The 27,424-nt window shown below is 36.5% G+C and overlaps 1 protein-coding gene across 1 annotated transcript; it reads left to right on the top strand.

The window, feature by feature from the left end:
• Positions 1–646: 646 nt before the first annotated feature.
• LOC123328055 (butyrophilin subfamily 1 member A1-like) lies at positions 647–25,898 on the top strand. Its single transcript, XM_044925045.2, has 13 exons — positions 647–731; positions 1,586–1,606; positions 4,817–4,840; positions 12,576–12,596; positions 12,788–12,808; positions 13,017–13,037; positions 13,226–13,246; positions 14,026–14,046; positions 21,521–21,541; positions 23,267–23,293; positions 23,798–23,824; positions 24,394–24,420; positions 24,587–25,898. Exons 1-13 carry the CDS (start codon positions 647–649, stop codon positions 25,108–25,110), a joined length of 861 nt encoding a protein of 286 aa, XP_044780980.2. The 3' UTR covers positions 25,111–25,898.
• The last annotated feature ends 1,526 nt before the right edge of the window (positions 25,899–27,424 follow it).

Here is a 27,424-nt window from a genome sequence, read left to right as displayed (position 1 = left end):
TTTGTTGAAGAGGTAGTACTGTTGCTATTTCTGGTGTTTTGCTTTGTTTTGTTTTTTCTGTATTATAATTGCTTTACAATGCTTTGTTAGTTTCTGCTCTACAGCACAGGGGATCAGTTATGAATATATATACATCCACTCTTTTTAGATTTCCTTCCCAGGTCACCAGGGAGCACTGAGTAGAGTTCCCTGTGCTATAGAGTAATTATAGTTATTATATATTATAGCTCTCATTAGTTATATATTTTATACATAGTAGTTATAAGTTTGTTCTCTACCTCTCTGACTCTGTTTCTGCTTTGCAAATAATTTTCATCTGTATTATTTTTTTGTATTCCACATGTAAGTGATATTATATGATATTTGTTTTTCTCATTCTGACTTACTTCACTCTGTATGACAATCTCTAGGTCAATCCACAAAAAATATAGATCAATCAGAGGACAGAAAGTCCAAAGATAAATCCAAGCATGTGGGATCTTAGTTTTCTGACCAGGGATCCACATCATGCGCCCTGCAGTGAAAGCACAGAGTCTGAACTACTGAACTGTCAGGGAAATCTCCCTAATAATGTCTTAAATAGCACTCTAGTGTTTGAATTGTGTTTGCATTTGATTCTGAAGAAAACAGGCAATACAGTCCCCATATGGTTGTTGCTTATCGCAGAGGAAGACCTGACCGACCTCCTCCCATGCTGTCATTTCCAGTCTTGTTTCTTTGGCCTCAAAGAGGTAAATGGAAGTGAAAAAAACGATTCCTCTGTCTTCTGAGAAGACTATCAAGCCTTCTTTGAAAATGGTGCCAGTTCTCAAAAATTTTGGTCAGGTTGAGCCACACTGTGAGGAATGCAAGTTATTCAAATTTTGTCCCTTTCCTTCCCTGTCATTGCACTTTTATTTTGAGTGATTTTTGAGTTCTTTCCCTTAATATTTTATTAATAAGTGTGAAGAGAAAAATCCCAAGTCCCACTGATATATTTCCCTATGAACCTAGTTAAAGTTGCACCTTTTTTTTTCGTAACATTGTCTTCATTTAAGCATTCACTGATAGAAACATACCTAAAACAATTTGTAAATAAAGATGATGAGAATAGAAGCACCCAAAAACCTAATTCTGTATTTTCTGTTAGGAGCAAAGGCTTAAGATTCTTGATTCAGTGTGTGTGGTGAACTTAAATAACTAAGCTACAATAAAACTGAGAGCTGACTATATTTTTTCAGTAGCTGTCAAAAAACTTATTAGAACAAGCATATTGAATAATAAGAGCCTAAATAAAGTCAAATGGTACACAAAAATTTTGAAAGGGTAACTACCTGAACTAATATTTCTAAACATCTTTCTTCATTTAGAAAATTGTCTGTGTTTGCCCCCACCCCCTTTTTTTAATAGAATGTTCTATGTTTGAAAGACAGCCTCTTTCAGCCACTATTGTTGAGTCTGTTTTGTGTTCATGATGTGCAAATCTGCATGTGTTTATATGTATACAGATACAGTCAATATTAGTTTCAGGTTCTTCAAAACATTTTATTTTTCTTCATGTTTGTTTTCCATGACATTCACCTGACGGTTTCCATTTTATTTCCAGGTGATCTTCTGAGAAAACTTGGTAAGTTTGTCACAACTCTTCACTCCAGTAACTCTTCCAGTGACTGTTTCCACACTGTATTGAACATTCCCTGTCCTTCTATCACTACACCATCCATTGGCTCACTTTTTACGTGGATGGCCACTCACTTCTCTCCAGTTTTTGGATATGAACCTCTTTCTTATTTCATCATTTCTGTTGTTTTCCCCCTGTGTTCCATCATTACTCATTGCATCTTTTCTAACTTTCCTTCTTATCACATTGGCTTTGTCTGTCTTCCAGAGACTTCCCAAATGGTATCATGATTTTCTGAGATGATGGGACTGAACTCATCAGCACATGGTTACCATGCTCTCTTTGTTTTCTGAGAAATGCCAGTTAATTTAGGACGTTTACAAGTATCCAAGTTGAAGGGGGCAATTGGTCTACCATTAATATTTCCCAATGCTTAAGAGAAAGAGGATTCCCAATTTAATAATGAAGTTTCTCCTTCCATTGTACTGTCAAAGATCTTATAAAATCTGATGCCATCCACTGGATAGTGTGAGATTGAGTCTTACTCTTTTACTATTCTTGAACAAATTACTCAAATGTTCCAGTTCTACAAATATTTTGCAATATATTCTTGTCTTTTTCCCATCTATGTGTAGTATTTATACTTTGAAATTTTTATCAATGCTATTATTATTTCTGCAAATTGCAATGCTTTTTCAATAATTAAACAAGGGAATTGTTGAGGAAAATTGATAAATGACGTATCTCAATTTTCAAGACTTTTTATGTGAATGACAACGAAAGCTGTTGTCCTAGGATGATTCCAAAATTTTTCTTCATAAAGCACTTCAATTTCAAAATATAACATCTTCTTTTTCTAATGACATTTTTCAATTACCTCTTGGTTTACAGACTGGATAGAACTTGGGAACATACACTTTTAAGGCATTAGCAGGCTTCATATGAATGTAGCCACAGATCAAATTTCTGACAGAGGCATACTCTCATTATATATTTTTGAATCACATTTACAATACCTATTTCATATATTTGAGCATGTTTGTCATTTGTTTTGGGCATTAAAAAAAAAGGTGGAAAGCCCAATGCAAGACCAAATATTGATTCAGTTTTTCCCACAGGAAGTTTTTATGTGATAATTCCTTTACAGAAAAGGATAAGGAAGCAAAACAGCATTGTTTCTCATGAATTACATGGCTTTTGGGACATTAGGTTCTAATTCTTAGAGAAGTGGAGTCACTTTATTGAGTGAATAAATAATGGAAAGAAATTAAATTATTGTCATTTCTTCCTCACATTGTGCCTTCATTTGGTTTGACTGGTTATATCTTCCTTTTATTTTTCAGATAAGGGTGAACAGGATAAAGGCAAGTCCCAATAATATTTCACACTTGGTACCTTGTAATGTTTCATCTCTTTCTTTTGACTTTGGTCTTCAATTTTCAGTGATCATCTTCCTCCACTGCAAAGTAGATATTTTACATAATTTTTCTCTCATTTTATCATTAATTCAACTGAAGGGTTTCATCTTCATGGGTTATTCAATGCTCCATTGCTTTTGCTTTCATTTGTCCCATCTGTACAATTTATGCAGACATTCGTTCTTTGTGAAGTGTATAAAAATATGAACTTAACTTTAAAATTTTGCAATTTTTAACTTTCTGATCTGAAAGCTTAGTTCTTTGTGTTTCTTTTCAATGAAAATTACATTGATTTTTCATTGTATTTCACAGACAAAATTCAGAAAAAAAAATTATAAAGTATCTTTGACATCCCTGTACTCCCAAAACACTTTTAAATGCCTGTTTTCTGTAAGTACTAAAAAGAAAAAAAGCCGAACTCACAGTAACAGAATATGATGATAGTTATAATAGGCTTGAGGAGTGGGACGAAATGGAAGATATTCATCAAAGGGCACAGACTTTCAGTTTATAAGACAAATAGGTCTAGAGACTTAATACACAACTTATGACTATGCTTAGTAATAAAGTTTTATATACTTGAAATTTAATAAATAAATAAATAAACATATCCCACCTTTTCATCAGTATGTCATCATTGGTTTGCACTCTACAGTATTTCTACCATTCAAGGCAATATTTTGCATGTCACCTTCTCCCATATCCCTCTTTTCTGGTCTTTGAAAGCCTGAATAAAATCTAAAATGATTCATTGATGAAGGTCATCCTTACACTGCCCTAAAGTCTGGGAATAATACCCAGATTTTTTTTTCCTGAATTTTTTTTATATCCAAGGAGAGTAATTTTCATTCTTACTTTTATTAACACAGTTGTTAACATGGACAACTGCATTTACTTAAACTATTTGTGAAAAGATTTGATATTGTTAGAAATGTTAAAAAATAGTACATATTTCTAATTTGAATATTTTATGTGAATGAAATCATAATCTTTGTTCTGTAATGTTCCATAAGATTTTTTTTCATAAAACACAAAATTATTCCTTAAAATTTAATATCCTATTTTTTCTAAGGACATTTTTCAGTATACATTTGTTTTCAGAGGAAATTTATCTCTTTGATGCATGCAGCAGAGTTCATATAGTCATTGCTACACATAATGTTTTGAACCTATGGGTGATTTTTTTCTCTTTGGTTCCTCATCTCTTCTTAACAAATTCTGTTTGCATGGGTTCATATTTGCATTTTTTTGAGGAGGTGATCAAGATAAGATGAGGTTCTTTTTGGCATGAACTAAAATAGCAATTCACCAAAAATAAAGTTATATCATCATTGCCTAAGAAAATGTTAATAGTGGTTCCTAAGAACCAAATCCTTCAGTTTTTCTAGAAGTAGTTCAGTACAGTCTAATTCACTCCTTATGGATATTTTATGTGAGATGATGATTTATATTTAGTAGCAGCAAAAGTCTTTATTAAAGGTAACCAATCAAATCATAACAGCCCAAGTAGTGTCCAAATAATTCAAGAACATTTTCAAAAGGTAACCACCACTACCAATATACCTGAAATTTTTCCTAAAGTCAGCAAGATTATTCCTTTTCCTCATTTAATTTTTGATCAGCACCAAAGAAAGCTGTCAGCTACTTTGGCACATTGTATATGCCTGCATATGTTTATGTGTGTCTGTGTTTGTTTAAATCCTGTTACATTTATAATTGTATGTAAATTTTTCACTAAATTTCGTTTCCCTTGACCTTTCATCCCATTAAACTTACCTGTTTTTTTCTCTTAATTTTTCAGGTGTTCTTTGGGAAAAAATAGGTAAATATCCCCAAAGACATTTTTGTTCCAATAAGCTTTAAACAACCACATTTTTGGTTCTTTTATCATTCTTTCTTTCATCTATATGCCATCTTTTGACTCGGGGCTTCCCTGATAGCTCAGATGGTAGACAATCTGCCTGCAATGCAGGAGACCCAGGTTAGATCCCTGGGAAGGGAATATCCCCTGCAGGAGGAAATTGTACCCCACCCCAGTATTCTTGCCTGGAAAATCCCAGGGACAGAAGAACCTGGAGGGCTACAGCCCATAGAGTCACAAAAGAGTTGGGCATGACTGAGCAACTGACATTTTATTTTCAGTTCATCTTTTGGCCCACACTGTATCTCATTATCTACTCTTTTCTCCTCAATGTTTTGTTTATGGAATTCTCTCATATTAAATTCTCTCCATCTATTAGCCTAGACCTGTGTAAGTCTCAGTACTTCCTATTTCATTTCCTATGTTCCTTCCCTATAAACACTATCTTTTTCTGTCATCCAGAGCCTTCTCAGTTTCACTATGAATTTTGTGAGATGAAGGGGATGAGACTGAGGGGCACACTGTTTACATTCTATGTTTATTTTCTGGTACACTTTCAATAACTTAGGATTTCTGTCATGTATTCAAAGTTCAGGCGGCCATTAATTTACCATGGATAACTCCCCCAAGCTTTACGATAAGACTCCACACTTGCTGAGTTAATTTTCTCCAACTCTTGTCCTTTCAAAGACTGTGTAAATTCAGATGTCACTCATAGATACAGTGTGGACTTTAGGCTCACACATCCAATGCCCTTGATCATTCACTAGTCTTCTCTCAGGTACAGATATTTTGCATACCCTTTCCTGGGTATATTTTCTCTCACACCACAGTAATTTTTCTGTCTTTCTCTTGCATTTTATTGATATAATTATTGATGTGGCAAGCAGCAATAATTTTGAAAGGACTTTGTAGAAGGATTCTGCATACTGAGCAATGTTGTTTACAACATATTTCTCCATTTTGAAGTTTTATGTGAATGACATGAGGTTCTAGGATATGACATGAAGTTGGAATGACATGAGTTCTAGGATACTCCTAAATGGTTTTTTTTAATGAAATGCTAATATAACCATTAAAGGTTTAACATTCTTCCTTTTATAATGATTGTTTTCAGCTATATTTTTGGTTACAGGTTCAATGTAAGTAGGGAATACATGTCTTTAATGCATGAATCATGCTTCATGGGACTACTGCAACTGATGGAGTTTTAGCTAGATGGGTGCTTTTTTTGTAGGTTTCCTCATGACTTCCTAAGTACCTTAAGTACTCATGTATGTGTGCATGTTTGGATTGTATTCTGACAAAAAGAGAAGATCCAGCGAAATACATATGACTTATGTTGCTTATCTCAGAAGTCTTATTCTATCTCACAGTGGCATTTTCCATCTTCATAACTTTTGCATCAAGTGGTGTGTGTGTGTGATATACCATTGCTCCTATTTGATGAGATGTCCTTCAGAAATCTTTGCTTCCAATTTTAAAAATATTGGTCACTTTGAAACTTGGAGTAAACTATAAAAGGATTACAAATTTCTGTTCTTGTATCAAATGTAGCCAATTTTTTTAATGCTTTTTAATAGTTGTTTTATTTTTTGGTTTATATCACCCTAATAGTTATTTTAAACTTAATATCCTTCTTTTCTAGTGAAAAATTTCAATTGTAATTCTGTTTTCAAAGGAGTTGATGATATTTAGGAATATATTTCTTTAATGCATGTATTCGGAGTCATTGCTTTTGCCAAACATTTTTTGAAAAATGAACACTTTTTCTCTTTCCTTCCTCATCCCTTTTAAAAAAATTTTTTATTGGAGTATAATTCCTTTACAATATTGTGTTAGTTTCTACTGTACAGCATAGTGAATCAGCTATATGTATATACATGTACTCACTTTTGATTTCCGTCCTATTTAGGTCACCACAGAACATTGAGTAGAGCTCCATCTGCTATAGAGTAGGTTTCCATTATCTATGGGAGCTTAGTTTAATATACATAAAATTATGGCAGAAATAAAGAACAAGGCAGGCTATGTATAATTGATACATGACACAGATTTTAAGTGCTGTTAAGGTTTAGCAGAAGTAAATATTGCCTTTAAGAATAGAGATTTTCCAGATTTTCTAATACTCATTTTATTCATTTTAGTCAATGGCCAAAGGGAAGTTTCAGACCTGAGGATGATAACCTATAGCCATTTGAAGGGCTGTTAGAAGATAAGATAGCTTAATTAACCACATAGTAATAGTTTAAAAAGCCAATAGTTTATTTAAATATGTAATGACCTATTTGATAAAAAACATTTTTTCTGCTCTTTACTTAGCAAGATATGATATTTTAATTTCCTTATGATAATATATAACATTTAAAACTAATATTTAATAGCTTCCATTTTTAGGTATTGATATAATTAAGCATGGATTTCCCAGGTGGTGCTAGTGGTAAAGAGCCTGCATGCCAATGCAGTAGACTTTTTATTTTACTTTATTCTGCATTTCCTTGTCATTGTCATATTATTTTTTTAATTAATTTACTTATTTTAATTGGAGACTAATTACTTTACAATATTGTTGTGGTTTTTGCCATACATCAACATGAATCAGCCACAGGTGTACATTTTATGATTATTGCTATACATTTTTAAAAAATGAACAATTTTTTTCTTTGCTCACTCATCTCCTTTAAGCTGTTCTTTGTGTATAATTGTGAGTTTAAGTTCATTCTGAAAAATGTAGAAAGTCTAATACAGGACCAGTGATGGACATTGTTTATCCAAGAAGTCCTTTCTACCTGCTTCCCCAGGGTCATTTCCTGTCTTGATTCCTTTAACAACAAGGAGTGAATGAAAGTAAAACAATCTTTTCACTGATTTCTGGAAAGGTCTTCAGATCTTATAGAAAATGAAGTCATGTTGAACCAAAGAGTAAAGTAAGGGAGGTTTTCAAATTTTTCTTTATTTCTTCCTCACATTGAATCATCATTTGGAATGTGTTTTGAGTTCTTTTTTCTTTCTTATGTGAAGAGAAAAATGTCAAGTTCCCGATGTCAAGGCAACTTCCTTGCCTACCTAGTCATGGATTCATTCTTTTCTGGTATATTGTCTTCAGGTCTCTATGCCTGCTTTTACGTGGCTTTGTCTTGGTATTTTGTCTTTGCAACTGAAATTCACCATCTTTATTTCCCATTTTGATTTCTTTAATTTGTCATTTTGTTTCAACTGGCATAAACAGTCCCTTCCTGCCATGTAAATTTATTAACCATACATTTCTAAAGTATTGGCATTCTCAGAGACTGTTTTGAAAGTTTTTCCCATGTGTGCCAGGTCATTTGATTTCAATTTCCATATGTTGTGTCTAGAGCATCATTTCCTTTCTTTCATGTGATTTAATTAAGATGAACTTCATTTAGGCATGAATTGAAATAGAAATCTACATTTTAAGAAGCTATAGTTTACTCACTTGCTGAAAATGTTGTGAAAAGAAGCACTCAGGAAATTAACATGATATTTTTCTATTAGCAGTGGTTCAGACTCCTTTAATACAGGGAGTGTGGCTATTGTGTATAAGCAATACCAAAATAATAAGCATTGACTCTATATTTAGTACCAGTCAAGGAATTTATGAAGGCTAACCTCCAAGAAATTGAAATTTAAACAATTTGAATCAAGATAATTTTATAAGATAACAATTGTAAGAAATAATGATTTTTTCCAGTATGGAAAGTTTACTCATTTTTCTCCTTTTCATTTTTTAAAGAAATTCTTCTCAAAAAAAATTGCATAAAAGCATGATGTCAGAAACATGTTTTAAAAGTAACCATTATTACTACTGTTCTTGACATTTTTCCTAAGTAAATTCATTCAGTTTCTTCTTTTGTAATCCTAACCAGTTTTCTCCTGAAAAAGGTAGCTTTCAGCTGCAGTTTGTATATGTGTGTGTGCGTGCATGTGTGTGTGTGTTTTCTGTGGACTGGCCTGCATCCTGGTACATTTAACATTGCATATGAATTTTCATCAAATGTGTATGTTCTTTCTTTTCTGTTCTCTAACACTTATTTGGATCTTTTCACTTTATATTTTTGACCAGTTTTTGAAAAACATTGGTAAATTTCTCTGACATCTTTTACACTCCAATAAGACTCTAAATGACTGCTTCCTTGGAGTCTTTCACATTCCCTTTCCTTTTACCTATACACCATCTTTTGGCACACCCTACCCTTCAGTGTCTGTAATTTTCTCTTATTTTGTTTCATAAACATCATCCTTGTTAGGTTCTCTCAATTTCTGTTTTCCTATCCCCTGTCCTCATTCTTTTCCATCCCTTAATTTTTTCAGAACACATGTTCCTTTCCTATAAACACTGCCTTCTTGTATTCTGTAGAGTCTCGCCAAGCAAGTTTCAATGTGAATTTTGTGAAACAAAAGGGAAGAGACTAATGGGTACATGATTACACTCTGTATATATTTTCTGAAAACTGTCCATTGCTAGTGCATGTGCCATATAGTCAAAGTTCAAAGGCCATTACTATGCAATTGCTATCTGCCCAAACCTTAGGAGATGAGCTAAAACTCCATTCTTTCCAGAGAAGATTCTTGGTTTATGGTTCTTTTTTTTTTTAACGTTTCATTATTTTATTTTATTTTTAACTTTACAATATTGTATTGGTTTTGCCAGTTCAATTCAGTTCAGGCACTCAGTCTTGTCTGACTCTTTGCAATCCCATGGACTGCAGCATGCCAGGCCTCCCTGTCTATCACCAACTCCCAGAGTTTACCCAAACTCATGTCCATTGAGTCAGTGATGCCATCCAGCCATCTCATCCTCTGTCGTCCCCTTGTCCTTCTGCCTTCAATCTTTCCCAGCATCAGAGTTTTTCGCAATGAGTTGGTTCTTCGCATCAGGTGGCCAAAGTATTGGCGTTTCAGCTTCAGCATCAGTTCTTCCAATGAATATTCAGGACTAATTTCCTTTAGGATTGACTGGTTGGATGTTCTTGCAGTCCAAGGGACTCTCAAGTGATTCTTCAACATCACAGTTCAAAAGCATCAATTCGTCAGCTCTCAGCTTTCTTTATAGTCCAACTCTCACATCATACATGACTACTGGAAAAACTATAGCTTTGACTAAATCAACCTTTGTTGGCAAAGTAATGTCTCTGCTTTTTAATGTGCAGAGACATAGCTTTCTTCCAAGGAGCAAGCATCTTTTAATTTCAAGGCTGCAGTCACCATCTGCAGTGATTTTGGAGTCCGAGAAAATAAAGTCTCTCACTGTTTCCACTGTTTCCCCATCTATTACCATGAAGTGATGGGGCTGGATGCCATGATCTTAGTTTTCTGAATGTTGAGTTTTAAGCCAACTTTTTCACTCTCCTCTTTCACTTTCATCAAGAGGCTCTTTATTTCTTCTTCGCTTTCTGCCCTAAGGATGGTGTCATTTGCATATCTGAGGTTATTGATATTTCTCCTGGCAATCTTGATTTCAGCTTGTGCTTCATCCAGCCCAGCATTTCGCATGATGTACTCTGCATCAGTTCAGTTCAGTTCAGTCGCTCAGTCGTGTCTGACTCTTTGCGACCCCATGAATCACAGCATGCCAGGCCTCCCTGTCCATCACCAACTCCCGGAGTTCACTCAGACTCACATCCATCAAGTCAGTGATGCCATCCAGCCATCTCATCCTCTGTCGTCCCCTTCTCCTCCTGCCCCTAATCCTTCCCAGCATCAGAGTCTTTTCCAATGAGTCAACTCTTCGCATGAGGTGGCCAAAGTACTGGAGTTTCAGCTTTAGCATCATTCCTTCCAAAGAACACCCAGGGCTGATCTCCTTCAGAATGGACTGGTTGGATCTCCTTGCAGTCCAACGGACTCTCAACTGTCTTCTCCAACACCACAGTTCAAAAGCATCAATTCTTCGGCACTCAGCCTTCTTTATAGTCCAACTCTCACATCCATACATGACCACCAGAAAAACCATAGCCTTGACTAGACGGACCTTTGTTGGCAAAGTAATGTCTCTGCTTTTGAATATGCTATCTAGGTTGGTCATAACTTTCCTTCCAAGGAGTGTCTTTTAATTTCATGGCTGCAGTCACCATCTGCAGTGATTTTTAGTGGAGTGATAACATACAGCCTTGACACATTCCTTTCCTGGTTTGGAACCAGTCTGTTGTTCCATGTGCATTTCTAACTGTTGTTTCTTGACCTGCATACACATTTCTCAAGAGGTAGATCAGGTGGTCCAGTATTCCCATCTCTTGAAGAATTTTCCACAGTTTTTTGTGATCCACACAGTCAAAGGTTTTGTCATAGTTAATAAAGCAGATGTAGATGTTTTCCTGGAACTCTCTTGCCTTTCCGATGATCCAACAGATGTTGGCATTTTGATTTCTGGTTCCTCTGCCTTTTATAAATCCAGCTTAAACATCTGGAAGTTCACTATTTACATACTGTTGAAGCCTGGCTTGGAGAATTTTGAGCATTAAGTTCTGTGAAAACTTAGATATGCTTAATGGTTCCACTGTAGCATTCAGTCTACCTCTTCCACTGCTGTTGAGCATATCACCCAAGTGCCCTAAATAACAAACATTTAATGGTATTCCCTGGGTTTATTTGCTTTTATACTGTAGTAATTGTTTCATTTTTTTCTGTATTTTTATTCTGACAAAATTATTAATTAAGCAAGCTGCTCTTATTTTCAGATTTTGGTAGAAGGACTCTTAAAAGGAAATATACAACAAATTTCTCAGTGTTGAAATGTTATATGGATTATATGAGAAACTATAATCCTATACATTCCTAAGAAGTTTCTTCACAATACAGTAATATAAACATCAAAAATTTAACATCCTTGATTTCCTAATGATGGTTTTCAATAATATTGTGTTTACAAGTTTAATGAACTTAGAAACACACCGCTTCTGTATACTGAGCAGCCTTCATAAGATTACAGTTACAGATACCATATTAGGCTGATGGGTACTTTTACTGTAGGCTTCTTTGAGTGGGTGTGTGCTAAGTTGCTTCAGTCATGTCCGACTCCTTGCAACCTTATGGACTGTAGCCTGCCAGGCTCCTCTGTCCGTGGGATTCTCCAGGCAAGAATACTGGAGTGGGTTGCCATGCCCTCTTCCAGGGGATATTCCAGATCCAGGGATCATACCCACATCTCTTATGCCTCCTGCATTGGCAGGTGGGTTCTTTCCCACTAGCGCCACCTGAGAAGCCTGTAGACTTCTTTGTGCTCAGTTTCTGAATCGTTTCCAACTCTTAGTGACCCCACAGACCCTACAGTGACATGCCAGTCTCCACTAACCATGGAATTTTCTTTATGACTTGCTAAATATGTGACTCCCATATGTGTGCTTGTTTCCACTCCATCCTGAAAAAAGGAGCAGGTTCACTAAAAGATTAAGATTGGTATTGTTTGCCCTAGCAGTCCTATTCTACCTTCTTTCATTGAGTCATCATCTGTCTTTGCTACATTTGCTCTAGGAGTTGGAGATGGGGGTGGTGGGATATAACACAATGCCCCTGATGCAGGATGTCCTGTGGAGCATCCCCTTTCCAGTTTCCACAATAGTGGTTCATTTGACCTATGGAGTCAACTATAGAAGGGTTTCAAATATCTGCCCTTTTTTTTTGACATTGGGCCTGCATTTTGATGAAATATTTTTTTTCCCTCTTCTTTTTTCTTCAGATAAGATTAAACAGGAAAAAGGCAAGTGAAAAAAAAGTTTTTGCATGTTCTTGTTGTTTCATCTTTTATTTGCACCTTAAGAAAAAGTTCTGTCATTTTCTGTAACCTAATTTCCACCTTTTCCCATTCTTTCCTTCTTTTACTGTACCACACACTTCCCCTATAATGATCAGCCTCTTTTGAATTGCTTTTTCTTTTTTTTTTTTTCTTAGATAAGACTGCACTGGAAAAAGGCAAGTCAAGATTTTTTTGCCTATTCTTATTTGTTGTTTAATCTGTAACTTGCACTTTAAGAAAAAAAGTTGTCATTGTTTTGTTACCTAAATTCCATCTTTTCCTACTCTTTTCTTTTCTACTTCACACCAATCTTCCCCTAAAACATTGGCTTATTTTAACTGCTTTTCTCTTGTTTTTTGTTTTTTGTTTTTTTTTCTTTCTCAGATAAGATTGAACAGGAAAAAGGTAAGTCAAATTTTTTTTTCATATATTCTTAGTTGTTTCGTCTATTCCTTGCCCCTTAAAAAAAATTCTGTCATTTTATGTTACATTTTAAATCTCATCTTTTGCCACTCTTTCCTTTTATACTCCGAACACGCTTCCCCTATAAAGACCGGCTTCTTTTGAATTTATTTTTTCTTTTCTTTTCTCAGACAAGATTGCACAGGAAAAAGGCAAGTCAAATTTTTTTTTGCCTGTTCTTAGTTGGTGTTTCATCTGTGACTTTCTCCTTTGTCTTCAACTATCAATGATCATCTTCCTCAACTCCCACATTCATATTAATACATGATTTCATCCTACTTATTTAGTTTTCGAAGTGATGTCTGCCATCTTCAAGTGTTGCTCAATTTCCCCCATTCCTACTTCTTGACTTGGCCAAGGAATCAATGTAGACAGTTCCATACTGTCAGATAAACTTTATTGTTATTAATATACTTAATAAGTTCAGCAGTTTTAAAGTTTCTGATGCTAAGGTATTGTTCAAGAAAAACTCAAGGCATTTGATTTAGAACTCTTCCTACTGGCATTAATACCACAATTCTCTTTCTTTCAAGTTAGGGTACCCAGTACCTTCTAAAGCTAGCAAGTCAAGTACTAAAAGTCTCAGTAATGTCAAAAGGAAATAATAACACTTTAAAAATGCAGCCATCATTCCTAAGATATTAATATTCCTAAGATATTATAGGAATATTCCTATAATATTCCTAAGATATTTCTCAGTCAGTAAATTCTCTTCTTTTATCTCTGTGTGCACTGCTACAGACAGTTCTCTGGATAAGTGTGAGCTCTCAGCCAGTGTCTCTGTGTTTGTGTGTATATTGGCAAACAATGTTTTCATATTTATCTGCATCCTGATTTGTTTCATGTTAAATATAATTTTTTGAGCACACTGGATTTTCTTCATGTTTCCCTCACAATATATTTACATTGATTCTTCCATTTTCTTTTTCAGAAGCACTGTGGCACGATTTAGGTAAATTTTTTGACAACTCCCTACTCCAAAATGCCTTTTAAAAAAACTCCTTTTTCAGTGACTTTAATATTCTCTGCCTTTTTATCTGCATGTCATAGATGAACTCAATCTTCTCCTGGGTGTATACCTTTCTCTCCAAATGTTGTGTTGGACTTCTCCTCATTAAGTTCTGTCATTTTCTGTTTCCTATATCCCATTCCACTCTCACCCTAGAAACATTGGCTTCTTTTGTCTCCAGAGATCTCCCATAGTTTCACTAAGAAGTGGTGAGATAAAGGGCATTTGACTAGTAACCACCTGGTTTATACCTTATATGTATTTCTAGAGATACTAAATCTTTGGACCACTGTCAGAAATTTCAAAGATTATGGCCAATATGTATGCAACTGATATTTCCCCAAACCTGGAGAGATTATTTGTTTGGTAATTTTCACTACTTTTTGTCCTGGGAAAGATGAGTCAGTTCTGATGTCCTTTTTGATCAAATGTAATCTTGAATCTAAGTATCCACTGATATTTATCATAGTACCAAGCATTCCTTCCTTGCATGCATGTGTGCTAAGTCACTTCAGTCATGTCTGATTCTTTGCAACCCTGTGAACTATAGCCTGCCAGCTTCTCTGTCCATGGGATTCTCCAGGCAAGAATACTGGAGTGGGTTGCCATGGAACCTGAATCTCCTGCACCACAGGCAGTCTCCTGCACTGCATGCAAATAACTGATCTACCAGGGAAGTCTTCAAATGCTCACCAGTAAACAAACCCTTCACATGATGTTTCCTGTCTTTTTTTTCCAATTAACCATTTTAATTATTCTATTTTTACATTTTTATTTTCATAATAGTTAACTCTACCAGTGCAGTTCTTCAATGTGTTTAGAAGCATTGTTGGTCTTCAGAAATATTCTCTGATAATATTTATCTGCATTCCAAAATTTTAAGATAAATAGGAGGAGAAGGTATTATCCTATGATGTTTCCAAAATTTGTCATCCTCCTTTGTAACAGTATTCACTCAGTCATATCTGACTCTTTGCGATCTCATGGACTGCAGTATGTCAGGTCTCCTTGTCTATCACCAACTCCCAGAGTTTACTCAAACTCATGTCTATTGAGTCGGTGATGCCATCCAACCATCTCATCCAGTCATCCCCTTCTCCTCCCACCTTCAATCTTTCCCAGCCTCAGGGTCTTTTCAAATGAGTCAGTTCTTCCCATCAGATGGTCAAAGTATTGGAGTTTCAGCTTTAGCATCAGTCCTTCCAATGAATATTCAGGACTGATTTCCTTTAGGGTGGACTTATTGGATCTCCTTGGTCCAAGGGACTCTTAAGAGTCTTCTCAGATATCACAGTTCAAAAGGATCAGTTCTTCTGCACTCAGCTTTCTTTATAGTCCAACTCTCACATCCATATATGATTACTGGAAAAACCATAGCTTTGACTAGACCGACCTTTGTGGGCAAAGTAATGTCTCTGCTTTTTAATATGCTGTCATAGTTTGTATCCAAGGAGCAAGTGTTTTTTTTAATTTCATGGCTGCAGTACCATCTGCAGTGATTTTGGAGCCAAAAAAAAATTAAGTCTCTCATTGTTTCTGTTGCTTCCCTATCTATTTGCCATGAAGTGGATTTGCCAGATGCCATCATCTTAGTTTTCTGAGCTGAGTTTTAAGCCTGCTTTTTCACTCTCCTCTTTCACTTTCATCAACAGGCTCTTTAGTTGTTCTTCACTTTCTGCCATAATGGTGGTGTCATCTGCATATGTGAGGTTATTGATATTTCTCCTGGCAATCTTGATTCCAGCTTGTGCTTCATACAACCCAGCGTTTTCATGATGTACTCTGCATATAAGTTAAATAAGCAGAGTGACAATGTACAGCCTTATGTATTGTTTTCCCGATTTCGAACCAGTCTGTTGTTCCATGTCCAGTTCTAACTGTTGCTTCCTGACCTGCATACAGATTTCAGTCCAAGGGACTCTCAAGAGTCTTCTCCAACACCACGGTTCAAAAGCATCAATTCTCTGGTACTCAGCTTTCTTCACTGTCCAAATCTCACATCCATACATGACCATAGGAAAAACCATAGCCTTGACTAGACCGACCTTTGTTGGCAAAGTAATGTCTCTGCTTTTGAATATGCTATCTAGGTTGGTCATAACTTTTCTTCCAAAGAGTAAGAGTCTTTTAATTTCATGGCTGCAGTCACCATCTGCAGTGATTTTGGAGCCCAGAAAAATAAAGTCTGACACTGTTTCCATTGTTGACCCATCTATTTCCCATGAAGTGATGGGACCAGATGCCATGATCTTCGTTTTCTGAATGTTGAGATTTAAGCCAACTTTTTCACTCTTCCCTTTCACTTTCATCAAGAGGCTCTTTAGTTCTTCTTCACTTTCTGCCATAAGGGTGGTGTCACCTGCATATCTGAGGTTATTGATATTTCTCCTGGAAATCTTGATTCCAGCTTGTGCTTCTTCCAGCCCAGCGTTTCTCATGATGTACTCTGCATAGAAGTTAAATAAGCAGGGTGACAATGTACAGCCTTGATGTAATCCTTTTCCTATTTGGAACCAGTCTGTTGTTCCATGTGCAGTTCTAACTGTTGCTTCCTAATCTGCATACAAATTTCTTAAGAGGCAGGTCAGGTAGTCTGGTATTCCCATCTCTTTCAGAATTTTCCACAGTTTATTGTGATCTACACAGTCAAAAGCTTTGGCATCGTCAATACAGCAGAAATAGATGTTTTTCTGGAACTCTCTTGTTTTTTCCATGATCCAGCGGATGTTAGCAATTTGATCTCTGGTTCCTCTGCCTTTCCTAAAATCAGCTTGAACATCTGGAAGTTCACAGTTCATGCACTGTTGAAGCCTGGCTTGGAGAATTTTGAGCATTACTTTACTAGCGTGTGAGATGAGTGCAATTGTGCAGTAGTTTGAGCATTCTTTTGCATGGCCTTTCTTTGGGATTGGAATGAAAACTGACCTTTTCCAGTCCTGTGGCCACTGCTGAGTTTTCCAAATTTGTTGGCATATGAGTGCAGCACTTTCACAGCATCATCTTTCAGGATTTGAAATGGCTCAACTGGAATTCCATAACCTCCACTAGCTTTGTTTCTGCTTCTGTTAGATCATAGTTATATGATTTCTGTCCTTCATTGTGTCCATATTTTCATGAAATCAGCCCTGGGATTTCTTTGGAAGGAATGATGCTAAAGCTGAAACTCCAGTACTTTGGCCACCTCACGCGAAGAGTTGACTCATTGGAAAAGACTCTGATGCTGGGAAGGATTAGGGGCAGGAAGAGAAGGGGATGACAGAGGATGAGATGGCTGGATGGCATCACTGACTCGATGGACGTGAGTCTGGGTGAACTCTGGGAGATGGTGATGGACAGGGAGGCCTGGCGTGCTGCAATTCATGGGGTCGCAAAGAGTCAGACATGACTGAGCGACTGAACTGAACTGAACTGAACTTGAATGAAATGTTCCCTTGGTATCTCTAACCTTCTTGAATAGATCTCTAGTCTTTCCCATTCTTTTGTTTTCCTCTATTTCTTTGCATTGATCACTGAGGAAGTCTTTCTTATCTCTCCTTGCCATTCTTTGGAACTCTCCATTCAAATGTGTATATCTTTCCTTTTCTCCTTTGCTTTTGGCTTCTCTTTTTTTCATAGCTATTTGTAAGACCTCTTCAGACAACCGTTTTGCCTTTTTGCATTTCTTTTTCTTGGGGATGGTCTTGATCACTGCCTCTTGTACAATGTCATGAACCTCCATCCTTAGTTCTTCAGGCATTCTATCAGATCTAATCCCTTGAATCTATTTCTCACTTCCACTGTATAATTGTAAGGGATTAGATTTAGGTCATACCTGAATGGTCTAATGGTCTTCCCTACTTTCTTCAAGTCTAAACTAGGCAATAAGTAGTAAACTTTCTAGTTTATAAATAAGAATTTAAATAAGTTAAATTTATTTGCTCAGGTGATTAACACTTTACTTTTTTGTGGAAAAGACGTTTAAGATTTGTACTTGTTCTTGATAAATCCCTAAAGAGGTTGTGAATTAAATTTTGTGTGAGACAGCCTTTCCAGCAATTTGATTTTAAAAAAACCTCCCCAGCCTCGTGCCACCCAGCCCCTTCTTCTAACTTTGGTTTCAGGTTCTACTTTTTGAGCTAATTAGGTTCTGATTCAGGTCATTGTAGGTTGTATTTACCTTTCTGATTCTTATAGATTTGCAAGACCAAGGCAATTGCTTTAAATTCTCCAAATAACTGGTCTGCCACCTGTTGTTGTTGTTTAGTTGCTAAGTCAGTCCAACTGTTTTGTGACCCCATCAACTGTAGCCCACCATGCTCTTCCATCCATGGGACTTTCCAGGCAAGAGTACTGGAGTCAGTTGCCATTTCCTCCAGGGGATCTTCCTGACCCTGGTATTGAACACCCAACTCCTGCATTGGAAGGCATGTTCTTTACCACTGAGCCACTAGGGAAGCCCAGTTTGCCACCTGCTGCTACTGCTGCTGCTAAGTCGCTTCAGTCGTGTCCGACTCTGTGTGACCATTTAGGTCTGCCACCTAAATGGTGTTAAAACATTGATTTGTCTAACTATATTTTATTTAACTTTATATTTTATATCATTGGTAAGATTTCCAACTAAACTGAAAATCAAGACTTCTATCTTCTAGAACTGTAGGGTTCAAATATATCAGCCCTCAAAATTTGCACAAGGCATTTGATGAAGATCTTCTTTTTGAGTGCACAAATCAAACCTACAGTAAATAATCCCATTTTTATTAACTTTAAATATTAGCTCTCAGTTTTTATTTTACATTGTATTAATTCAGGTGACCCTACTGGTTTCCTTTAGTATATGTAACTAATATTGCCTGAGGGACAGATTTATATGCCTTGTCTTATAATACCAGGCAGAGGAAGCAATATTAATTAAATTCTTTGGTGTCCTCAGTGAGAGATTGAACCAAGGGATGAACGCTCTTTTGTCAAACTTTGACTTGATTAATTGGCCTAACTTTTGCCCCAAGTGACTAACTTCTTATTAGATAGCTCTGTAATTATTCTTCCATGGTAAATAAGGTAAACTTATTTGGGGCCTTTTAATGTTGAGGGGGCTTCTGTGGTGGCTTAGTGGTAAAGAATCTACCTGCAATGCAGGAGCTGAAGGAGATGCAGGTTCAATGCCAGGGTCAGGAACATCCCCTGGAAGAAGGTATGGCCACCCACTCAAGTATTCTTGCCTGGAGAATCCCATGGGCAGAGGAGCCTGACAGGCACAGTCCATAGGGTAACAAAGAATCTGACAGGACTGAAGTGACTTAGCAGCAGCAGCAGCAGTGTTTTATTAGCATTTGTAAGACTGATTGATGGGCAGCTGAGACCATATATAAGGCTTCTCAAATTTTTTGTGTGTTAAACTAAGTGAGTTTTTAGGTTACCCATTTCATATAAATTTTTTATTATATATATATTTTAAAGCTTTCTAATTTGTTTTTTTCATAGGTGCCAATAAAATAGCTGTTCATAGTGAGAGCTTTCTAAAAATTTATCAATTTAAAAGTTTCTTCAACTTAAAGCCTCCATTGTTTGGCCATTGATGAGTAGAATCTTAATAGCAACTCAAACCAATAAGACACAAAAGGTGTCCCCACAAGAGATCAAAAAGGGTGTAATCTTCACAGGATCTTAAATGTTTACTCTCAAAAATCATCTAAGTAAAGGGCCATCATTGTACAGGCAGATGCGCTGAAGTTTAAGATGACAAAGGCCTTATGTGTTGGGGCCCCTTATGACAAATTTTCTGAGAGTTGTTATGTAGTTAATTGTTCAATCATGTCCAACTCTTTGTGACACCATGGACTTTAGCCTAACCGGCTCCTCTGTCCATAGACTATCAGGAAAGAATACTGGACTATGTAGCCATTCCCTTCTCCAGGGGATCTTCCTGACTCAGGGATTGAACTTGGGTATCCTGCATTGCAGGCAGATTCTTTACCAAGAGTTGGCATAGCCAGACAAAAAGATTGCTCAGAATCCTAGTCTATCTGACTCCCTGCCAAATTCTTGCCATATATGTACCTTCTGGAAGGCAGAGATCAAGCTCTCAAAACACAGAAAAAATATCTGAGAAGAGCAGGTAGAACATTTATATCTAAAAGACACAGGGACAAAAAAGCAAGTTCCTCCATGGCAGATTTTTTTTTTTTTTTTTTTCTTTAAAGTCAAAATTCTGAAAAGATGTTCCATCAAGCCAGCTTTTTTTAGCTGTTCACACAAAAGCATAATTTGGGTATGTCAAAAGAGCCTCGATTTTGTCATTTTTATAGTGAGATATCCTTTAACTTTCAACAAAGCAAGTACTCGTAAGTACAAATTCTACACTTACATGATTAAATCTTCCCAGTGTATCTCAACTGAGGATAACTCAGTGTCTTTCAACTGAACAAAAGTTTCTCAGTGTCTTTCACCCAGGCATCTCTTCTTGAAACTGAATTTCAAGGAAAAACTACTACTCCAGCCAGAGATTTAATACCACCAACTAAAACTCAGGCTCATCAGTCAATAACAGGAGATCCAAAATCCACCCAGAATTGTCTGGAACTCTGAGAAGATAGGCACAAGGGAACTTCTTCTGGTACCAAAGCTAGAGATCCTCGTGGAGTTCAAGTGAAGAAGAGAAGTCTGTTTTTTGGTCCTTTTTTTGGTCACCAAACCAAAATTGTTGACTGAAAAACAAATGTATAAGCTAAAAGTTTCATTTTATTGAGGCCCTTCAGTTCAGTTCAGTCGTTCAGTCGTGTCCGACTCTTTGCAACCCCATGAATCGCAGCACGGCAGGCCTCCCTGTTCATTGAGGACCTTAGGACTAAAACCTGGAATACAGGGCTCTCAGAGAGTTCTGAGGAGCTCTTACAGACAGATAAGGAAGGATTCAAGATATCTAGGAATTTTTACTGAAAAAAAAAAAAAGAAAGAAAAAAACTGCAGTGGAACACATCAAGATTACCTTTAACAATAATTAAAAAACAAAAACAAAACAGGCATCTCAAGTTAATGATATTAAAGCCTTTCTACATATGATAAGATACAACAGTCTCAGCTCACTGAAATTATTCCTTTGATATGCATCGTTGATACTGGGGCATGTGTCTTATTTTTCTCCATCCTGAATCCCCTCAGGGTACACCTTCAGGTTCTGATGGCTTCATGGTTGGCAACATTCATTGTTTACCAAAGTGTCAGACAACACTTTATGTCTGCAAGAACAAATTTTCACCATTTTTCCAAGATGAAAATGTTTGCTTCCTTGGTATTTTTCAGGACTTTTGTTTCTTTGTTTTTTTTCCCTCATTATATTCATCTTCTCTATCTACTGTGCAATGGAAATTTTCTTTTCAGTTTCATTTTCTGTATTGGTTTTCCTTGAAATTTATATGAGTTTTTGCATTATATTTTTCAGAACAACTCAAGAAAGAAATTGGTAAGTTTTATGCTCAGACGGTAAAGCATCTGCCTACAATGCGGGAGACCTGGGTTCGATCCCTGGGTGGGGACGATCTCCTGGCAACCCACTCCAGTATTCATGCTTGGAAAATCCTATGGACCAAAGAGCCTGGTGGGCTACAGTCCATGGGGTCACAAAGAGTTGGACACGACTGAACGACTTCACTTCACTTCATGACTTTTTAAAAGATATATTTCCAGATAAAGTTTTTCCTCATTTCTTGATATTCACCTCTTACATACTGCTGTCTTTCCTTTGCATTCCTGTGAATTTCAGATTACCTTATCCATTTCCTTTAACTTTCTGAACCCCTCCCATATTGTCTCTTATTTCTATCCCCTACCTTTTATTTTATCTTCCTGGTGACTATCATAACTTCATTATAAAGTTGGTAGAAAAAAAATAGTGGGATGAAAGGGATTAGCCTAAGAAGAATGTGATTATTTCCATTCAATGGAAAGTTTCCTTTAACTTTGGTTTTTCCTCATGTGCTCTGAGATGGAGTCCCCATTTTTTTAATATATTATCTTCTTTCAATTCAAGAATAGTATTCAGACTCCAAAGCTGCTGAATAAGTTCCTCCTTTATTGACCTTCTAAACACTTTGCATATACTAATGTCAAGTTTAATCTTGATACATTTTGCTTGACCATAATCTCCAGTGATCTAAGGTATAAAAATATTTTCACATGAATTTGCATCATCTTTTCCTTCCAACCAAAATTATTACTGTACATTCATTTTTATTTTAACCATTTAATAGTTAATTCAACAAATTTCTCTTCCTTCAGGGTCTTGAACATATATTTTTCAGTCAATCAAATATCAATTGATATTATATCTGTAAATTCTATGGCTATTTTCTAAAATAATTATGTATTATTTTTAGTATCCTACTACAAGGATTATTATTTTCTGCACCAAAGGAGCAGTTTTATTTTATTATTTTATGCTCTAAAAGGACAGTGACTGCAGCCATGAAATAAAAAGACACTTGGAAGAAAAGCTATGACAAATCTAGACAGCATATTAAAATGCAGAGACATTACTTTGCCTACAAAGGTCTGTATAGTCAAAGTTATTGTTTTCCTGGTAATCATGTATGGCTGTGACAGCTGGACAATAAAAAAGGCTGAGCACCAAAGAATTGATGCCTTGGAACTGTGATGCTGGACAGCAAGAAGATCAAACCTGTCCATCCTAAAGGAAATCAGTCCTAAATATTCATTGGAAGGACTGACGCTGAAGTTGAAGCCCCAGTATTCTGGCCACCTGATGCGAAGAACTGACTCATCTGAAAAGATCCTGATGCAGGGAAAAATTGAAGGCAGGAGAAGGGAATGAAAGAGGATGAGATGATTGGATGACATCACTGACTCAATGGACATGAGTTTAAGCAAACTCTGGGAGATGGTGCAGGACAGGGAAGCCCCTGTCCATGGGGTCTCAAAGAGTCAGGGCATGACTGAATGGCTGAACTGCAACAAGGTGTCCTTTTGCATTAGATTATATTCTTCAAGTTTTAGTAGAGTTTCCAGATGGAATGAACTTCAGACATTTCTTTCTTTGCTTTTGAAATGGACATTACTTAACAAGTTTCAGAGACAAATATTGACAGATGCATGGCATTACTCACATCTTCTTTATGATGTTAAGAAAATCTGTTTATATATACATACATGATTGTGTATTTTCTTGCAGAGAGGAAGAAGGCTCAATTCAAGTCCTGTGAGTAATGATTATCTCTCAGAAACCTTCACTGTTCTGCTTTTCTTAGAGTCTGTCCCTCTGCCAGTGGGATAGAAGCAGAAATACAACAAAAATGTTTAGTGTAAGTAATGCAGCATTGGAAGCATTATCTTTATAAATATCAATGCTTTCAATAAATTCTCTCTGAAGTGCAAGCCACGAATGACTTAGCCTGTAATTCTTCCTCTCCCCTTTCATTCATTTGTTCCTTCCTTCCTTCTATGCCCCTTCCTTCATGCTCCTATCCCTGCCACCTTTGTTTTTTCTATATTTCTATCTAACCTCCACCTGATCATTTTTATCACCATATTTGAAAATTGGAACATGAGGATATAGGATAGAAAGAGGAAGTTCAAAGGATTCAGTAAAAGAAATAGAACAAAGACAAATATTTCTTATATTTGTTTGTAAAAAAAGAAAAAAGACAGTAAAAGAGACATGCAAGGATAAAAGTAAAGTTTTTTCTATTTTGTTCTTTTGCAGCATGGAGGGAAATACCATTATATGCTGGTAAGCAACTCAGGTTCTGATGAAGAAAATCCTATTATCAAAGATATTTTAAATGAACATCTACTGTGTGCAAAATGATTTGCTGAAAATCAAGGAAACTCCAGGGATTTATTTCATGAATACAGTAGATTACTCATTATTCTAACAGATAATAATATGTTTGGAACATTACATTTTAGTAGTTTCATTATTTTTAATTGCATATAACATTATGTTTTGAAAGTAGGTAAAATGGTTATCATCTGCTAAAATCTGAGGAATCGAGAGTGAATAATATATTATTTGGTCAGACCCATCATATCCTACATTTCCTTTCAAACATCCTAAATAAATTACAAATATGTATCCTATATGAATTTTGGATGAGGAGAGCATAGGGTTGGCACAGGTCTTCAAGTCATACATAATTTAGAATCTTGTAAAAAGAGGTTCAAGTATATGAAAAGAGGTGTTTTGTTTTGTTTTTGGTTGTCATTATTCTTGAATTAAGGAGTTTATTACCACAGTATTCTGGACAGACAGGCAGCTCTGTCAGATTGTGGATTCTTATGTTCATTTGTTCCTTGCAGATTGGAGAAAAGAAGAGTTCCAGATTGGTGAGTCTATCATGGTCTAAGACAGACCCTGTTCCCTGTGGGTAGTCCCAGGGAAGATCCAGGGAGGTGAACTGGATCTCCCCAGAGCCAGAGGAGTTCTCATAGGACTCTGGCCCAAGCCTACTGAGACTCTTCCCAGAAACCGGATGATCTCTTGTCTTTGCAGTAAATCTGACTCTGGATGCAGCCACTGCCCATTCTGCGCTCTTCTTGTCTGAAGAGGGGAGAAGAATAACCTGGCTAGAACCATGTCAAGATCTTCCCAGCTCTCCAGAGAGATTTGTCTCCCTTCCCTGTGTGCTTGGTCAGCTCCACGTCAGCTCAGGGAGATACTTCTGGGAGGTGGAGGTTCAGAATGCACATTCCTGGGACCTGGGAGTTTGTAAGAATAATGTAGCAAGGAGTGGGAAGGTAACAGTGTCACCACAGAATGGTTTCTGGGCCATTAGGCTCTACAGTGGGGAGTACTGGGGCCTCACATCCCCAGAAACTTCTCTTACTCTAAAAGAAAAACCCTGTAGGGTAGGAGTATTCCTGGATTATGAGGCTGGAGATGTATCTTTCTATAACATGAAAGATGGATCCCACATCTACACATTTTCCAAACAAGCATTCAATGGTGGCCTAAGACCACTTTTTAGACTTTGGTCCTCTGACTCAGGCCCTCTGACCATTGTCCAGGTGGAGTAGAACACAGTGATGCTGTAATTCATATGCCTAACCTTCCACGATGATTACAATTCTCCTCATTAGACACAAATTTATTTTTTTCTTCCTCCTTTACTGGTTCATTCTAAGATGAAGCTCTGATACACACACTGATGGTTGTCTCTCATAGTAATTCTCCCTTCTTCCTAAGTTATAGGTCCCTCAATTATTACTATGTCTATGACATAGTAATATTATTAGTAACAATTATTATTACTATGTCTATGACAGTCTAGTAGAAAGATGAGATTTCTTTGCATCCCCTGCTGAATGTGACTAAATTATGACCCGTGCATTTTAAGATGAATTATTCTGTATGACTCTGTATGGAAAAGACCCTGATCCTGGGAAAGATTGAGGGCAGAAGGAGAAGAGGATGACAAAGGTTGGATGGCATCACCGAGTCAATGGACATGAACTTGGGTAAACTCGGAGAGATGGTGAGGGACAAGGAAGCCTGGAGTGCTGCAGTCTGTGGGGTTGCAAAAAGTTGGACATGACTTGTCAACTAAATAACTACATTCAGTATCATCTCTGGAATGTGTTCTTAAAGGAAAATTATGTGATTTTATTCTTTTCTCTAACTATTTGGATGGCTGGAATGTGGCATGATGGGTGGATCTCTAAGAATATCTCTGATCATGTAATATGATATGGACAGAAAAGAAGATATTAATAGAATGATTCTGGACTTTTGACAGCTTTATGAAACTGCTATATGCTCACTTTCTGAATTACTTCCAGTAAGAAACAAATTTTGTATCTTTAAACCATTTGTGTGTTTTATTTTTGCCTGTTGCGACTGAATCCAATACTAACTCAGCATCCTCCCTTTAAGGATGGTAGCAGGTGACATCCACAGTTGAATATTCAGATGAAACCGGAAATGTAAAGTCCTGTACTTGCTTGCTCAGCTACTCCAGTGTGTCAGTCTCATTAAGGTCTTCCAATTTCTCCGGAATCTTCAGTCCCTCTTGACTTTACTTCCTACCCTCTCCTTTGTGGTTACCATGGTTAATAATTTTAAGTATTATCTTACTAGAGAGTAAAAATCTCTGGTCTCATTGCCCTTATATCACATGTACTTGAAGAAAAACCTCCAAATATGGATACATCTAATTACTTATCTCATACTGGCAGTTAAACATGCCATAGAAATCCACACATGTGAGCAGATGGTTCCTCTTTACATGTGTGATTACTTATCACAACTTGGACACCAGCACTATCAAGTAATCCTCTCATTCATTAAAAAATCTACCTTCGTTCAACTTCCAAATCTACTCCCACCTTATACTCAATATATGACCATGTTCCCACTTTGAAAAATAAAATTAACAATAATAACAATAATCAATTAGAAGATAATTATCTCATCTTTGTAATAATAAATATAACAAATGTAAATCTCCACCTCTCCATTACTCCTCTTTCACTGTGTTAGTTACAGAAGTATTTCCCTTTCTTCACAGGGAACACCAACCCATCTTTATCTCCATTCATTCTGTACTGTGCTCTCTGGACTTTGATCCTTCAGTTGTTCCTCTCAGACTTTCCACGAGCTTTTCCCCAAGAACCTTATGTTTTTCAAAATCTTGTCCACCTTAAAAATCAAAACAATACAAATTTCTACCAACTCTAGATCCTCCTTTAGACTCTGCTTTCATAAATTTCTCAAAATAATTATATAAAAACTGTGTTTGCATTTCTCTGATTCCCATTTCCTTCAGAATATACTCTAGGTTATGGGTTAAACTGTTATGGGTTAAACTCCCTCATCACCTTTCCTAAATTCACATATTGAAATCCTTTACCTCCAGTACCTCTGAATGTGACTTTTTTTGGAAATGGGGTCATTGCAGGTGTCATTAAAGATGGAGTAGAATGCATCCCTAATACAGTAAGACTGTTGACCTTAAAAAAAGGGGTAAATTTAGACATCCACATAGGCACAAGGAGAATGTCATGTGAAGTCTGAAGTCTGCTTCCACAGCCAAGGAATGCCCAACATTGCTAACAAAATACCAGCTGCTAGGAGAGAAACTTGGAACAGATTCCTCCCCAGCACCTTCAGAAAGAGCATTGCCCTGCCACACCTTAGTATCACAATTCTTGCCCCCAGAGCTGTGATATAATAAACTTCAGTTGTTTAAGTTTAATTAATGTGTGATACTTTATTACAGTCTATTAATAGTCATAGCAAGCCAATGTGCTCTTTTTTATTTTGTTTTGTTAAACACAATCTGATCATTTATTCTTTAAAAAAAAATAACCCAAAACCTGTTACAGAAACTCC

This window comes from Bubalus bubalis, chromosome 2, assembly GCF_019923935.1.
Source record: "Bubalus bubalis isolate 160015118507 breed Murrah chromosome 2, NDDB_SH_1, whole genome shotgun sequence".
In the NCBI taxonomy this organism is placed as follows: domain Eukaryota; kingdom Metazoa; phylum Chordata; class Mammalia; order Artiodactyla; family Bovidae; genus Bubalus; species Bubalus bubalis.
This window is presented reverse-complemented; position numbering and strand designations above follow the sequence as displayed.